Source organism: Cucumis melo, chromosome 5 (genome assembly GCF_025177605.1).
Source record: "Cucumis melo cultivar AY chromosome 5, USDA_Cmelo_AY_1.0, whole genome shotgun sequence".
NCBI classification, from domain to species: Eukaryota; Viridiplantae; Streptophyta; class Magnoliopsida; order Cucurbitales; family Cucurbitaceae; genus Cucumis; species Cucumis melo.
Window position 1 is genome coordinate 13,937,377 of NC_066861.1, and position 16,185 is coordinate 13,953,561.

The 16,185-nt window shown below is 34.4% G+C and overlaps 2 protein-coding genes across 6 annotated transcripts; one reads left to right on the forward strand and one right to left on the reverse strand.

Moving 5' to 3' along the window:
- Window positions 1–6,309: 6,309 nt before the first annotated feature.
- LOC103485926 (lactoylglutathione lyase GLX1-like) lies at window positions 6,310–6,905 on the reverse strand. The gene is made up of 3 exons (XM_017043994.2): window positions 6,867–6,905; window positions 6,667–6,774; window positions 6,310–6,579 (listed from the first exon to the last, which is right to left on the reverse strand). The coding sequence occupies exons 1-3, from the start codon at window positions 6,903–6,905 to the stop codon at window positions 6,310–6,312; spliced, it is 417 nt and encodes a 138-aa protein (XP_016899483.2).
- Window positions 6,906–11,486: 4,581 nt separating this feature from the next.
- Window positions 11,487–15,550, forward strand: LOC127149334 (uncharacterized). Of its 5 annotated transcripts, none has more exons than XM_051084518.1 (5): window positions 11,487–11,909; window positions 12,016–12,286; window positions 12,533–12,582; window positions 13,387–13,453; window positions 14,077–15,550. In XM_051084518.1, exon 5 carries the CDS (start codon window positions 14,082–14,084, stop codon window positions 15,543–15,545), a length of 1,464 nt encoding a protein of 487 aa, XP_050940475.1. In that variant the 5' UTR covers window positions 11,487–11,909; window positions 12,016–12,286; window positions 12,533–12,582; window positions 13,387–13,453; window positions 14,077–14,081; the 3' UTR covers window positions 15,546–15,550. The 5 variants fall into 5 exon arrangements, with proteins under 5 accessions (XP_050940475.1, XP_050940476.1, XP_050940479.1 ...); XM_051084519.1 differs by having other exon boundaries at window positions 12,016–12,100; window positions 12,187–12,286; window positions 13,387–15,550; XM_051084522.1 differs by lacking the exon at window positions 12,016–12,286.
- The last annotated feature ends 635 nt before the right edge of the window (window positions 15,551–16,185 follow it).

Genomic DNA, 16,185 nt, shown 5'->3' on the forward strand with positions numbered 1-16,185 from the left:
GACACGTTCCCTAACATGTGCAACATGTGATCCTAGAGGAACATAACTGGTTTTCGGTGAATCCCAAAGGAACACCTAGGACAAACTGGTCTGTAGTGTACCCGGAGGAAACACTAAGACAATCGGATTACGAGCGATCCCGTCGAATCACTCGAATCATGTCTATGTCAATGCCAGACTGGCGGTCCCGTCGGACTACGCAGTTCTAAAAAGGTGGTGATCCCGAAGGACACCCATGCAGGTACGACTCTAATAGACAAAGTTAACAGAACACCCTATCTATAGCATGTAGCATAACATAACATCATAACATGGCATGAGTATTAATCTTAACGTCCTTAATCATGTGATTAATATATCATGCATCAACATTAACAGTCGTCAACAACATACTACCAGTCATTAACATAACATCAGTCATCATCATCAATCAATATAATGAATTATATATGCATTTTAGCTACCATCAATACATAATCATAATTACATGTGGTCTCTTAAATTCAGTGCGAAGGTCTAGTAGAAGAATCTCTTACCTTGAGATTTTAGCCAAACAAAGTACTCCCTAGCTGACAGTAAAAATTCTTCAATTAACTTGATCCTAATCATAAAAGGAAATCACAGTATCTTAATTAATAAAATTAGCAATTGGCTAACATCCAAAAATTCTTCCAAATTAATTAACTTAAAGGGGGTTGAAACCAATTCAACCTTTATTGGGAAAAATGCAAGATTAAATCTTAAAAAATTAGTCAATTGAACCTTTAAAGAAACCTCAAATAGATCCAAAATTAAATTAATAAAATATTAATTTAATTTCATTAGCTTATCAGGGTTACTCAAATGGAGATTGAAAAGTTCTCTTATCCTTGATGGAAAAATTCATTACTTTAAATCCTCAAGCTTTCAAATACAACTAGTGAGGCGGCGACAACAGAGTGTTATCTTAGAGAAGAAGATGAAGAACCTTTTTCTTTTTTCTTTACTTTCTAACTTAAGCATTCCAATGCTATTTATAGACCCAAATAATAACAATAATATTTATTATTATTATTATTTCCTTTTCATTTTAGGATATATATAATACCAAAAATATATATATCTTTATTTCCATTATCTTTCCTAAATAAATGCCTTAAATGCACAAAATCTTTGGCATTTATAACCATTAATAATAATAATAATAATACTTCTTGATTATTATTATTTTTCTATTACCAAAATCTACAATAAACATATATATTTATTTAAATCATTATTCTTTCTTTTAAATATATATATCTTTTTGGTCCAATCAAATCAACCATCTCTCACCTCATGGATTATCTTCTTTTCCAAACAAATATAATTATATTCCATCATATAATTAACTTCACTTTTCCAAATTATTAATTAAATATATATATATATATATATATATATATATATATATATATATATATATATATATATATCCATATATATATATACTCAATTAAATCCAATTCCACCAAAACCAACTTTTCCCTAAAAAATCTCAAATTAACTTAAATCCTCAGTTAATTTAATCAATCAAATCTTTCCCAATAAATCACTTATAACTTCCAACATTAATTATCTTAACCCAACCATAACAACTTCACTGTAGAATCAAGATTTATCTTTCTGCAGAATAATTAATTATCTTCCACAATAATTAATTATTATTTATCTTTATCTAAAATAATTAATTATCTTTTACAATAAATAATTATTATTTATCTTTCTCCAAAAATAATTAATTATCTTCCACAATAATTAATTATTATTTATCTTTCTCCAAAGTAATTAATTATCATTTCTTTTAACATAATAATTATATATATATTTCCACATATACATATAATTATTAAATCTCCAACAAACTTTCCACTCTACAATTTAATTAAATAACATCCATAATTATTTAATTTAAATTCAACTTCAACTACACTAAAATTCTACAACTTTACTTAATCCTCTTAACCTACCATTTAATCAAAAAACTCAACAAACACCACATGCCAAAACCTCTGATTAACTAAATATTCATCCAAGAAATATTTAATTAATTTCAATTCCCACATAAACAAATAATTCTCATTAAATAAATTCAAAATAATGCCAAATAAATTTAAACTAATTAAACAAAATTAAGATAATTAACTCCAAAATTATCTTAATTTTTGGGGCGTTACACATACATTTCTAAAGCCAACAAGTACAAATACTGACAACATCTTTTTTCACAACGCACAAATGTTTATTGAATAAAAGAGTTTTTGAAACTTTACCAATGTTTTTGCAACTTGTGAGTTAATGGGAGTTCCATCTTTCTTCCTATGTGCTTTAGTCTATAATGCGACCCTTGTCGTAAAAGACAAGTTTGAACAATTCTTTTTCTTCCTTATCCATTCTCTATAAAAACATTATTAATGTAAGTTAATGTATAGGATTATCAAACAAACTTAGATAGAGTAATCATGTAGGGAACATATAAATAAGAACTTGTAAGTTTCTTTCCATTTGAGTTAAGGTGGATGATAAAAAAAAAGAGTTAGTACATTCTTGATCGAATTAAACGGTAACTAAATGCTAAGAAAATATTAGATATTTGTGAGTTAGCATTTGGTCAAGATTGTCTTGATTCAAAGGACGAGTAATCGGCTACCCATCGATAGAGGTTATTCTGAACCTTTGAATTATCATTGCAAAACATAATAAAGGGTATATTATTTAAAGTTTTGCTAAAAAGATTGGTTTTTTAGATTATAGTTTCTAAACAAAGTATGTTTGTTTTTCATGAATAGCTCAATAGTTCAATTGTTATCTTCCGAAAAACTTAACGATGATAACTATGCGGCATGGAAATCAAATCTTAACATAATACTAGTGCTTGATGATTTAAGATTTTTCTTAACTGAAGAATGTCCTCAAACCCCTACCTCAAATGCAAATCGAACTAGTCAGAAAACATATGATCGATGGATAAAAGTAAATGAAAAAGCCCGTGTCTACATCCTTGTTAGCATGTCTGATGTTTTAGCAAAGAAACATGAATCCTTAGCCACGGCTAAAGAGATTATGGATTCGTTAAAAGGAATGTTTAGGCAACCAGAATGGTTCCTGAGACACGAGGCAATAAAATAAATTTACACTAAGCGTATGAAGGAGGGGACCTCTGTTAGAGAACATGTCCTGGATATGATGATGCATTTCAATATTGCTGAGGTAAATGGTGGTGCCATCGATGAGGCTAATCAGGTTAGCTATATCTTAGAGTCTCTTCCGAAGAGCTTCATACCATTTCAAACAAATGTGTCCCTGAACAAGATAGAATTTAATGTGACAACCCTTCTGAATGAGCTCCAGCGTTTCCAAAATCTTACCAAAGATAAAGGAAAAGAAGTAGAAGCAAATGTTGCTACTACAAAAGGAAAATTCAAAAGAGGATCGTCCTCTAAATCTAAAGTTGGACCCTCAAAACTCAATCGTAAGATAGAAAAGAAGGGAAGGGGGAAAACTCCCAGACAGAACAAGGAAAAGAAAACTATAGAAAAAGGTAAGTGTTACCAATATGGTGAAAATGGGAACTAGTTGAGATACTGCCCAAAATACCTTGCTCAGAAAAAAGCAGAGAAAGAAGCATAAGGTAAATATGATTTACTTGTTCTTGAAACATGTTTAGTGGAAAACGAAAATTCTTCCTGGATATTAGATTCAGGAGCCACTAATCATATTTGTTTCTCATTTCAGGAACTTTATTAGACATGGTTTGCTCTATGATGAGTTTTGCTCAGTTGCTGGATTCTTTTTAGGGATATTCTTTAGAAACAACTATCTATATTTTAAACAACATTCCCTCTAAAAGTGTTTCTGAAACACCTTATGAGCTATAGAAAGGGCGTAAAGGTAGTTTACGTCACTTTAGAATTTGGGGATGTCCAGCACACGTGTTAGTGCAAAACTCTAAAAAGTTGGAATGTCGTTCAAAATTATGCCTATTTGTAAGTTATCCAAAAGAATCAAAATGTGGTTTATTTTACGACTCAAGAAAATAAAGTATTTGTATCGACAAATGCTACGTTCTTAGAGGAAGACCACATAAGAAATCATCAAACTCGCAATAAATTAGTATTAGAAGAAATTTCCAAGAATACTACAGATAGACCTAGTTCATCTAGTAAATTAGTTGATAGAACTAGGAATATTGGTCAAACACATCCTTCTCAAGAGTTGGGAGAGCCTCATCGTAGAGGGAGGGTTGTACGACAGCCTGATCGCAATTCCAATTCTATCTGGACTCTAGTAGTCAACCAAATGATGTAAAACCTATTGGTTGTAAATGGATCTACAAGAGAAAACTAGACCAAGCTGGTAAAGTACAAACTTTCAAAGCTCGACTAGTGTCAAAAGGTTATACACAAAAATAGGAAATATATTATGAAGAAACTTTCTCTCCTGTTGCCATGATAAAGTTGATTAGAATACTCTTATCCATCGCCACTTTTTATGATTACGAAATTTGGCAGATGGATGTCAAGACAGCCTTTTTGACTGGAAATCTTGAGGAGAGTATCTATGTGGTCCAACCAGAGGGGTTTATACAAAAGGGTCAAGAACAAAAAGTTTGTAAGCTTAAAAAATCCATATATGAATTAAAACAAGCATCTAGATCCTGGAATATATGATTTGATACTGCGATCAAATCTTATGGTTTTGAACAAAATGTTGATGAACCTTGTGTTTATAAAAGGATCATCAACTTTACTATAGCATTCTTAGTTCTGTATGTAGATGACATTCTACTCATTCGGAATGATTTAGGTCATCTCGTTGATATTAAGAAATGGCTAGCTACGCAATTCCAAATGAAAGATTTGGGAAATGCACAATATGTTCTTAGTATCCAAATAGTTTGAAACCGTAAGAACAAAACACTAGCCATGTTTCAAACATCTTATATAGACAAAATGTTGTCAAGATATAAAATGCAGAATTCCAAAAAGGGTTTGCTGCCGTACAGACGTGGAATTCATTTATCAAAAGAACAATGTCTAAAGACACCTCAAGAAGTTGAGGATATGAATAACATTTCCTAAACCTGACATTCGCTATTCAGTGTGGATAATTAGTAGATATCAGTCCAATCCTGGACGTGATCATTGGACAGCCGTAAAGAATATTTTAAAATATCTTAGAAGAACAAAAGACTACATGCTTATGTATGGTTCTAAGGATCTTATCCTTACTGGATACACTGAGTCTGATTTCCAAACTGATAAAGATGCTAGAAAGTCTACATCAGGATTAGTTTTCACTCTGAATGGAGGAGCAGTACTGTGGAGAAGCATAAAACAATCCTGTATTGCCGACTCCACTATGGAAGCTGAATATGTAGCTGCCTGTGAAGCAGCAAAGGAAGTAGTATGGATTAAAAAGTTCTTAACAAATTTGGAAGTTTTTCTAAATATGCATCTGCTAATCACCTTATACTATGACAACAGTGGTGCAGTTGCAAATTCGCGAGAACCTAGAAGTCATAAACAAGGAAAACACATTGAACGAAAGTACCATCTTATCAAGGAAATCGTACATCGAGGAGACGTTACAATAACAAAAATTTCCTCCGAACAAAACATGCACTAGAGGAAATCTAGTCTTTAATGTCGAGTGAAAAAAATGAAAAATGGGCTTTAATGTCGTTTTTCAAAAGGCAGATGTTTAATGTCGGTTAAACCGACATTAAACATAGAGCTTTAATGTCGGTTTAAAACCGACATTAAACACCCTGCTTTTTTTAGAACTGACATTAAAGCCCATTTTTATTTTATTTTTATTTTTATTTTTTAATTTTGTAAAAATTCAACTTTCTCTCTCTTACTTTACTCTTTTCTCAAACCCTCCCACACACTATTTTTCATCTTTCTCAAATTTCTTTCACTCTTCTCAATCTTGATCACTTTCTTCCCTCTCTTCTTCGACAGCTGCTGAATCTCATCACTTTTCGATCGGCTCTGCCACTTACTTGAACTACTTGACCACCGCAACCACCGGCACAGCCCATGTCGAACTTCCATCTTCACTATCGCTTCTTTTCAGTTACTTTTTATCTTCTTCTCCTTTCATTTTCTCTCTCTTTCAGCCATTCGTAGTACATTGATGATGAATCCGATCAAGATTCTCCGATCTCTCGCTTTCAACGCTACCTCAGAATCTAAACCGCACATCCAGATCCCGATTACGCCTCCACCGTCCCCTTCCTCAGATCTCAAGCACAAGAAATCGGTCTCCATACGCAGGTACTCGAGTTCAGTCCAGGTAAGCCTCTTCTTCTTGTGACTTGGTATGGATCATTTTTCCATTTGGAATCTCAGAAACCGGGATTTCATCCCTGTCCGTACTTATTAAAAGGATTGTTAATCTCACAATTTGCCGGCCATCAGGATCAAGAAAACTGATAATCTTGGAGGTCATTTGGCTATCCAAACTGGGTGGTTGTGTTATCTTTCCACCGAGTTCTTCAGTAATGAGATTAACAATCTCAGCACTCTTGTATACATCATCGGTGCCAATAGCAACCTGAAATAAAAACAAAAATCTAGCATAAGTATGGGAATTAGTGTTCTTAACCAAGGACAAACTCCAAGTTAAAAGGAAAAATTTGACCTGGGAATATCCATTTCCCTTGGAATGTTGTGTCACACCGAGATTGTAAGTCAACTCGACAGCTATTGTCTCTAACTCATCTGCATATACCATCAAGGCTATGGCGTACTGCAGAGTCAATTGGTTGTGCATTGAAATTTATAGCATTTTGTCAACCTTCAGTTTGCTAAGATGGATGGAAGTAAAAGTTTAAAGTTCACCTTCTGTTCAAGATTCTCAATCTTGGTAAGTACCCTCATTCCCAATGCCTGTATATGGAAACAAATTCTAAGTTAGGATCGAAAATTTCTTAGGTCTTATTCGATAATCATTTAGTTTCTTTTACAATTCTAATTGTTGGTTTTTACCTAATGATTTTTTTTTCACATGATTTCTAGATTTGAATTCTCAACCAAATTCGAATAACAAAAACAAGTTTGTAAAGACTATCAATTTTAGTTTTTAAGCTTTGACTTTGTTTTTTAAAACACTCAATAAAGGTTGGTAAGCAAATAAAGAAATCAACAGGTAAAGTAATGTTTATGATCTTATTTTTCAAAACCGAAAAATGAGAAACCAAATGAATGTCAAATAAGAATACTAACATATTTCATGTACTTGCTTTGCAATTCTGTTGTATTTCTAAATGTCCTTAGAATGCTTCGCTCTGGACATTCATACTTGAGTATTTAGGTACAGGATGTTGAAATTTGATAAAAACAAGCATTGATTTTCTATTGTTGACTTTAAGCCATAGTTTGTCTTACCTCTCGACTTAGGCGTTTTTTTTTACTATAGCTCCTGGAACACCAAAACATGAGATATTTGAGAAATATGCTGCCTTAATTTTGCAAGGGTCTGCTATATTGAATAGAGTTTCTTTGATTATGGCTCCTAGGAAACCTGTTAGATTGTTGTTTTTGCTTTTTGACTTTTTTTGTGGATACTTTAATGTGAATGTATTTCCAGGCCATAGAAAGCTTGTGGGTTGGAGCTGTGATTAGTAGCTGGTGCAATTTCATAACTATCTTGTATGTTGGTAAGTGTTTACAGATTCTGCTTCTCAAAACATTTACATCTTTAATTTCTTTGATGATATCATTTACCTATAACCACTAAAGAGATTTAGAGTGTTTTTGGTTGATTTAGATATTTGATTCAAATTTTGATGGCTACTATAACTTAATGTTGTAGGATCGTATTATTGAGCGAGATTATTTTAGAGGAGTGTAACCTGTTTCGAACACCTACAGTTTACTGGTTCAAGTGTTTGAATTATTTTGCTTCTTTGGGGGAAGGGACTTTAGCTATTTCATTACCTAATATAGGATGAGCTTTTTCCAATTCTATGCCACATGGAAAGCATGGTACTCCACAATCATTGACTTCGATGAGATTGTTGCACTATGAAATTAGTTGAGAACAATGTAAACTGTCTAAAAAAGAGTAAAAAAGCATAACCGAAATTATCTTGCTTCTTAGTCAGCTGCAACGAATCAAAGGTTGGATAGAAACTTTTTGGTCATGGGAGACCCTACGTTCCTTAGATAATCTAAAACCATCAATCTTCACAACTAGTTTTTGTCTTTATGTAAATAGTGTTCTTTGAGCGTTCCGATATTATATGTAGATAACAATTGTTTTTGTCGTGCTTGATTGAATGTAGATAACTGTATATCCTTCACATAAGCATAATTTGTCGAGGTTGATTGAAAGTACACAGACAATTTCTAGCTTCTTCAGACAATACAAAGATATGGTGTACGTATCGTTCAGGAAAGAAATTATGTGTATTATATTCATGTGCTTATTCAAGATATTTTTAAAGGTCTATTTATGACTAATAATTGTTCTCATATACCAAGTGACTTGAAACTGGACATTCGTTTTCTTTGCTTGGGTTGTCATTTCAGATTTTCTGTAGTTTTAAAAAGATAGTTATTAATTAAGTGTTGGATAAAATGCATTAATCTGTAAGAAATTCATAAGTTATTGGATAAAATGCATTAATCTGTAAGAAATTCATAAGTTAGACTTTTGTTACGATATAAATGAAGATTCATACTTGATGAGCAAATACAGGACATGCTTTGATGATATCTACTGAAGAAAATAGCTTATGAACATAAAATAGCAGATGCGCAGTCTTCTCCAAATTTTAGTATATTAGGTGTTGTTATGATATGTGGTGCCTTTAGGCAACTTGTAGGAAGCCATTTTTACTTCGAATCGTGATACTACACAGGTAATCTTCAACCCTCTTCACTTTTACCCATTCTTAAATTCAACAATGAAAAATGGATCTAGTTATATCCTAATGATAGTAGTAGTTGGTAATATATTTTTCCAGGTCATTTTCTACCAGAGGAGGATGATAAGCTTCTAGATAAGGTTTGAGCTACAGTTTAGGAAGAGGAACGTCAAGCCCTTGCTGCATTTGGTACCTGTTTCCATATTAATAATTGTTTGAAAAAGCATTTTCGAGACCTTTAAAATGTCGTGATCTTTGAATTTATATAATTTTGTTTGGTTGCAGTTAATTTTACAAGCGTGTTTTCATTGTTGGTGGAATCAGACTTGAATAATATGAGATTTATGTGCTTTAAGATATGAATGGGATTTATTCTTCCTTTAAGATATGAATGGGATTTATGTGCAAGTGCTAATAGCATTTTCATTGTTGGTGGAATCAGACTTGAATAATATGGTTTCCTATGAAATGTGACTTGTAGTTTCAAGTTTGTAGTTAATTTCACTTGTTTGAAACTTGCAGCAAATTCCAGAAGGCCATATTTACGTGTTGGGTGACAACCGCAACAACAGCTACGACTCCCATATTTGGTTAGTGTTCCTAACTTCACGTTATATTATGTATTTTTGCTGGTTGTTGTTGGTTCTGATTGGGGTCAGCATGATAGACCAAAAATTTGAGCTACCGAAGTTGGTTGGTTGGAGAAAGAGGGGTCAATTGATGTTGGTTTGGAAAAATTCCAAATCGACAAATTGAAATGAGGTCAGAAACATTATTCTATTTGTATGTGATAAATTATTTTAGTTCCACATTCTCATGTAGGATTAGGCTTGTTTGGCATGGATATGAATACTAAAGAAACATTTTATTCATTCTTATATGTGGTTCATAAATTTGTGTATTAGCTGTGATGGAAGTTAGTTTTGGATTTGATGCAGTTTCTTTCAATGAAATTGGCAACTGTTAATCCAAGGATGGATTTGTTTTATATATATCTTTTCCTAATTCTCAGGTTATCGTCCATTCCCACCGCAGATGTAGGGTTCTTGTTGGCATCTTTCCAGTAGTTCCTCTGACGAAGTTTTGCTATCAATCACTTGTCTGGTTGTGATTAAATGAATCATAAACTAAGGAATTTGGATCTTAAAGCTCAGGAAAGAAGAGTTTGTGAATGTTGGGTTTGTTTACATTGCATATTTTTTTTGCTTCTTTTGTCATTTAAGTAATGTTGCTAATATAAAGTTGAAGGTTGAAGACTGAGAAGGCGTTTAGGTTTTCTTATTTAAGTCTTGTATTAGGATCTTGTTTCATGTACTATTGTAGAATGTATATATAAACACAATATTAAATTTTCATTTTGTGTATACAAATGTAAAAGATAAATATTATAGTTTCTAAAATAATATTAATTTTATTAATTTGTTGGAGCGAGAAAAAAATATTTATCTATATGGATTCGATGTTGGTTTATAAAAAATGGACAATAATACAACAATTAAATAAATATAAATTTCTAAAAATGGATAAAAACAAGCCTTTAATGTCGGTTTTAAATTGACATTATTGGCCTCTTTAATGTCGGTTTTAAAACGACATCATAGCCCAATCGACATTAAAGGGCTTCAATAACACTATCAAAGATGTCGGTTTAAAACCGACATTAAAGGGCTTCAATAACACTATCAAAGATGTCGGTTGAAAACTGACATTAAAGGCCTTTAATGTCGTTTTTAAACCGACAATTAAAGAGGCCTTTAATGTCGTTTTTAAACCGACATTAAATCCCGACCGACATTAAAGGCCTTTAATAACGCTCGCAAAGATGTCGGTTGCCAAGTGACATTAAAGCCCTTTAATGTCGGTTTTAAACCAACATTAAAGGTCAGATTTCTTGTAGTGATGGTTGATCCGTTTACAAAAGCTGTCACGGCTAAAGTGTTTGAGAGCCACCTACATGGTTTAGGTCTACGTGGTTTGTAAACTAGGACAAGTGGGAGACTTATTGGGATTATGCCCTAGTTTATATATATATATGTTTATTGTACTCATATATATTATTCTCTCATTATAAAATTCAAACTTACTTGGAGTTTTAGTCCAACTGGGAGTTTGTTGGAATTTGTGTCCTAAAACTCATACTTTGTTATTTGATTCAATAAAATTTATTATTGAATGCTATAATCTTAAAACCAATAAATTAAAGTCTCGAGACTATTTTACTGAGTTTGTGAATCCTTGGGCACCTTATTTTGGAAAAACACTATGGATGCAGTCCGCTCCTTAGTTAGTATAAACGATGTAATCTTAAATCGTTCATGTAGAGACATGTGAGTGGGGGCGTCCTATGTAAATAGTTTACATAAGACTGGAACCACGAAATAGTCACTTTTAGTTATAACACCGTAAACTATAAACTGACTATTTCAATTATGATGGCCAAGGTCACTTGATCTTAATCCTGAGCTAACTATGAACTTTTGTTCATTCGTTAGTATCGTTAGATCTGCATAGGTGGGGGGCAGCTCATCATCGCTGGACCAATAAGCCTCCAATTTCAAGGGTAAGACTGTAAACCCGATATTTTCTTGGTTTAATTTCTTTAAATGTGGAAAAAAAAAAGAAAAAAAATGGAAATTAAGTGTAAATATAAATATATATATTTATATATTAAATAGTTTTATTAAATTAATTAAAGAAAAGAAAGAAAAGAAAGGACAAAAAGAAGAAAAGGAGAAGAAAATTTCATTTTCTCTTTTCTTCTTCTTCTTCTCTTCCCTTCACCGCCAAGTTTGAAGACATCCAAGTTCCCTTTATTTTTTTTTTCTTTTTCCTTCTTCAATTTGCAGAGAACTTCTAAGAGAGAGTTTGGAAGAAGAAGAGAAATTTTACTAGAATTTTTAGGTTGAAGAAGAGGAGGAGAACTCAAGCAAAGTGTATCAATGGCTGAATTTTAGTTCATTCTGCACATCACTGGTTTTTAATTCGGTTTGAACTCTTCAAAAGGAATTAAGAGGTGAGATTTACATTTACTGAAAGTTAACTCATTTTTAAACAAACTTTATGAAGAACGTTGGAGCAAATTCGGATTTTCATTTGGTGCTTTTTGATGAAGAAAACAGGGCAGTTGGTTTTCACTCGAAATCAGGAGGTCTCTGGTTTTTCTTGTATTTCAGAGTGTATCGGTGGAGTTAGAATTTCTATTTGGTATGGTTGGAAAGCTTATTCAATTTACTACAACTTTCATGAAGAAATTGTAAACCAAAAACGACTAAAAATTGGTTAAATTGTAGGAACAAGTTAAAGAGGTCGTGTGCGCGCGATTCTGGAAGTGGTTCTGTTTTGAGGGTTATATGTGTTTATGCACGGAGAATCAGATTTATATGTCTTCAGGTAAGTTTTAGAGGATCTTAAAATGAAGAGTTTGATATAAAGAACACTCATTTTGGTTAAATATTGAGAAAGTTATAGTTCTTTGAAGTTTATGTTAGAAATCTGGAAATTTTAGAGAATTGTTGAAATAGGATTTTATTTCTTAAGCTTTGTTTTCGTGAGCGTCATCTTTGGTGCGACATGTTATGTATATCTTTAGGAAACCAGAATGTTTAAGGTTTTAATACTCGGTTGGGTTGTTGGCAGGCCGAGAAGAATTAAACCGAGCTTATAGACCAAGGATCTAGCCCAAGACTGTGAGTGACAAAACCAACTTTGAAATATTTTCCATAACTGTTATTATGATTGAATGCGATAAATGTTTATTTACGAAGCCATGAAAGGTATTTGAATTTCATGACTATTTTCAAGTATACATTTGGAGACTAGATTTCGTAAAGAAATTTATGCTAGCACGTAGATATTAAATGTTTGGAAAGTATTTAAACCACAATATTTTAAGCAAAGCATGAATTAGTATGAAGTTTTGTTTTAAGAACTACAATTTTCCACGAAAGAGCTGAGTAAAGTTCGAGCTTTGTGTAAAATTTATAAGCAGGCATGTTTTAATATTTTATGATGATTTATGAAATTTTCATTAACTACATGACTGAGATCTTGAGCCTGAGGCTAGAGATTACCGTGTGCACACTGGTTAGATTTCGTTGTTGACGTTGAGTGTACTCCGTAACAACGATGCTGTCGTGAGTGCTGGGCGGGCCCCACTACGACAAAGACGATGGGAGTGTTGGGCGGGCCCCACTACATCGTAGTGCTTGTAAACTTTGTTGTACTAGGTGTACCCTACACAACGTAGATTCGTCATGTTAGTTAAAATGCTTCGATATACTTGATATGCCTTGCTAGATTTCAATGATGAACATGCTGAGTATTTAAGGAAGCTATTCTTACTATTACACATTTACATTTACGACTTGTATAAACAGATTTATATGTGTAAAGTTTTCACGTGCTCTTATCTTTAAATTCATAGTTTTAAACTGAGTCACTCACTGAGCTCCATAGCTCACCCTTTCCAAAATGTTTTACCCATTTTCCAGGTAGAGATCGACTTCCCGGTGCCTGATAGACTGCCTTAGTCTGCGGAAGCTTCATTATCGATTACCAGTACGTGTTTTGAGTTGGGCATAAAGTCTGTTGTGTTGTGATGTATTCACACCCTTGTATGTTATAGATACTCCACAGTTTGTATAAGCTTTAGGAGCTGTAGTTGTGTAAATTTTGTTGGTTATATTTTGATTAAGGTGTCTTTAGGTTTACTCGTGAAATTGGTAAATTTTGAGGTACACTTCATGTATGTGTTTGACTAGCTGTGTTTGACTAGCCTAGGATCCGATGTGTTTTGTGGCATGTACAATAGTTTATATACTAGATTGGCAAGTTCATCACATGAAAGTTTTAAGCAGAGTCGACAGATACAGGTACAGAATAACGTTGTTCATCGGCTTCACGCCATCTTTCAGTCTAAGGTAGCAGGTAGTCCGGGAGGGGGTGTGACAACTTGGTATCAGAGCAGTTTGCTCCATGGGAATTAAGGTAGAGCGGTTAGCTCTAAGAAGAAACTGGAAAGTAAATAATTGAACGTCAAGTTAGCTTAAAGGGAACTAGTGGAGTATGGTCTAGGTAAGGGTAGAAGTGAGTCCAATTATTATTAATACGTGAGTAGACATTTAGTATCATGCATTTGAGTTAAGTATTTATAGTATGTCTAATGTGTTGACATATTATAGGAGTCATGCCACCACGTACTGGTAGACGACGCCGGCAGAATCAGGACGGAATGCAAGGTCCTACCCAAGGTCCATCTGTAGGGGAATCTAGTACCCTAGGAGTTCGAGGTGGTGCAGGAAACGAGCAGTTTGCGAGAACAACACAGGAAATAGGAAGGACAGATAGAGCAGAGCCTAGTGATCCAGAAAAGGCATACGGAATTGAACGGCTAAAGAAGTTAGGGGCTACAGTGTTTGAAGGTTCCACAGATCCAGCTGATGCAGAGAACTGGTTGAATATGCTTGAAAAGTGTTTTGATGTGATGAATTGTCCTGAGGAGCGAAAGGTTAGATTGGCCACATTTTTGTTGCAAAAAGAGGCTAAAGGATGGTGGAAATCTATATTAGCAAGACGCAGTGATGCACGTGCTTTAGACTGGCAGACTTTTAGAGGCATATTCGAAGATAAGTATTATCCCAGCACATACTGCGAAGCCAAGAGGGATGAATTTCTGGGGTTGAAACAAGGATCACTTTCAGTGGCTGAGTATGAGAGGAAGTATACCGAGCTTTCACGGTATGCTGACGTTGTTATAGCTTCTGAGAGTGACAGGTGCCGAAGGTTTGAAAGAGGGTTGCGTTTTGAAATACGTACCCCAGTTACAGCCATTGCTAAGTGGACGAATTTCTCTCAGTTAGTGGAGACTGCCCTTCGTGTGGAGCAGAGTATAACAGAAGAGAAATCGGCAGTGGAGCTTAGTCGTGGGACTTCAACAGCTAGTGGATTTAGAGGCCGTGAGCAGCGGAGGTTCACGCCTGGGATAAATATTTCAAGCCGTCAAGATTTTAAGAATCGCTCTGGAGGCCAAGCATCGAGGAACGTGAGTTATGGTAGTGTTTTTCAGAGACAGAGCCAGAGAATACCTAGTCAACCCATTAGATCAACAGTAAGATCGCAACCAGGTCAGGAGTCCATTGCTAGTACCGTCAGGCGAATACCATGCACGAGTTGTGGCAGGAACCATCGGGGTCAGTGTTTGGTAGGTGCCGGTGTATGTTACCAGTGCGGACAGCCAGGACATTTCAAGAAAGATTGTCCGCAGTTGAACATGACAGTTCAGAGACATCAGGGAGTTGGGTCCCAGACAGTTGAGCAATCGAGAGTTTCAGTGGTTCCAACAGAGGGCACCAGTGGTGCAAGGCAAAAGGGAGTTGTTGGAAGACCGAGGCAACAGGGAAAAGTCTATGCTATGACTCAACAAGAAGTAGAGGATGCACCAGACGTTATTACTGGTACGATTCTTATTTGTAATGTACCTGCAGATGTTTTATTTGATCCAGGTGCTACGCATTCGTTTGTTTCTAGTATATTTCTGACTAAGTTGAATAGGATGCTAGAGCCTTTATCTGAGGGGTTAGCTATATACACTCCAGTTGGTGACGTTTTACTTGTTAATGAGGTGTTACGTAATTGTGAAGTTTTAGTATAAGGTATCAGTTTGCTAGTGGACTTGCTACCACTAGAGTTGCAGAGGTTAGATGTAATTTTGGGAATGGATTTCTTATTTGCTCATTATGCATCTATGGATTGCCATAGGAAGGAAGTGGTTTTCAGAAAACCAGGCTTTGCTGAAGTGGTTTTTAGAGGTATGAGGAAGGCCGTTTCTAGAAGTCTAATCTCAGTTTTGAAAGCTGAGAAATTACTGAGGAAGGGTTGCACAGCGTTTCTTGCACACATCGTAGTAGTGCAGAGAGAAAAACTAAAGCCAGAAGATGTTCCTGTGGTGAAAGAGTTTCTTGATGTATTTCCAGATGATCTGTCAGGTTTGCCACCTGATAGAGAGATTGAGTTCACCATTGAATTATTACCAGGAACAGCACCTATTTCACAGGCCCCGTATAGAATGGCTCCAAGCGAGCTAAAAGAATTGAAGATGCAGTTACAAGAACTAGTTGACAAGGGATACATCAGGCCTAGTGTTTCGCCGTGGGGAGCACCAGTGCTTTTTGTGAAAAAGAAAGATGGTACCCTCAGATTATGTATTGACTATAGACAGTTAAACAAGGTTACAATATGTAACAAGTATCCTTTACCACGCATCGATGACTTATTTGATCAACTAAGGGGAG

What these genes read in the sequence shown, in the direction of transcription:
- LOC127149334 (XM_051084520.1), top strand. Translation starts at nt 14,082, where the DNA reads ATGCCACCACGTACTGGTAGACGACGCCGGCAGAATCAGGACGGAATG.
- LOC103485926 (XM_017043994.2), bottom strand. Translation starts at nt 6,905, where the DNA reads ATGAGGGTACTTACCAAGATTGAGAATCTTGAACAGAAG. An exon ending in TTGAGAATCTTGAACAGAAG is followed by an intron (nt 6,775 to 6,866) that starts GTGAACTTTAAA and finishes TTGACTCTGCAG; the next exon opens with TACGCCATAGCCTTGATGGT. An exon ending in AGGGAAATGGATATTCCCAG is followed by an intron (nt 6,580 to 6,666) that starts GTCAAATTTTTC and finishes TTTTTATTTCAG; the next exon opens with GTTGCTATTGGCACCGATGA.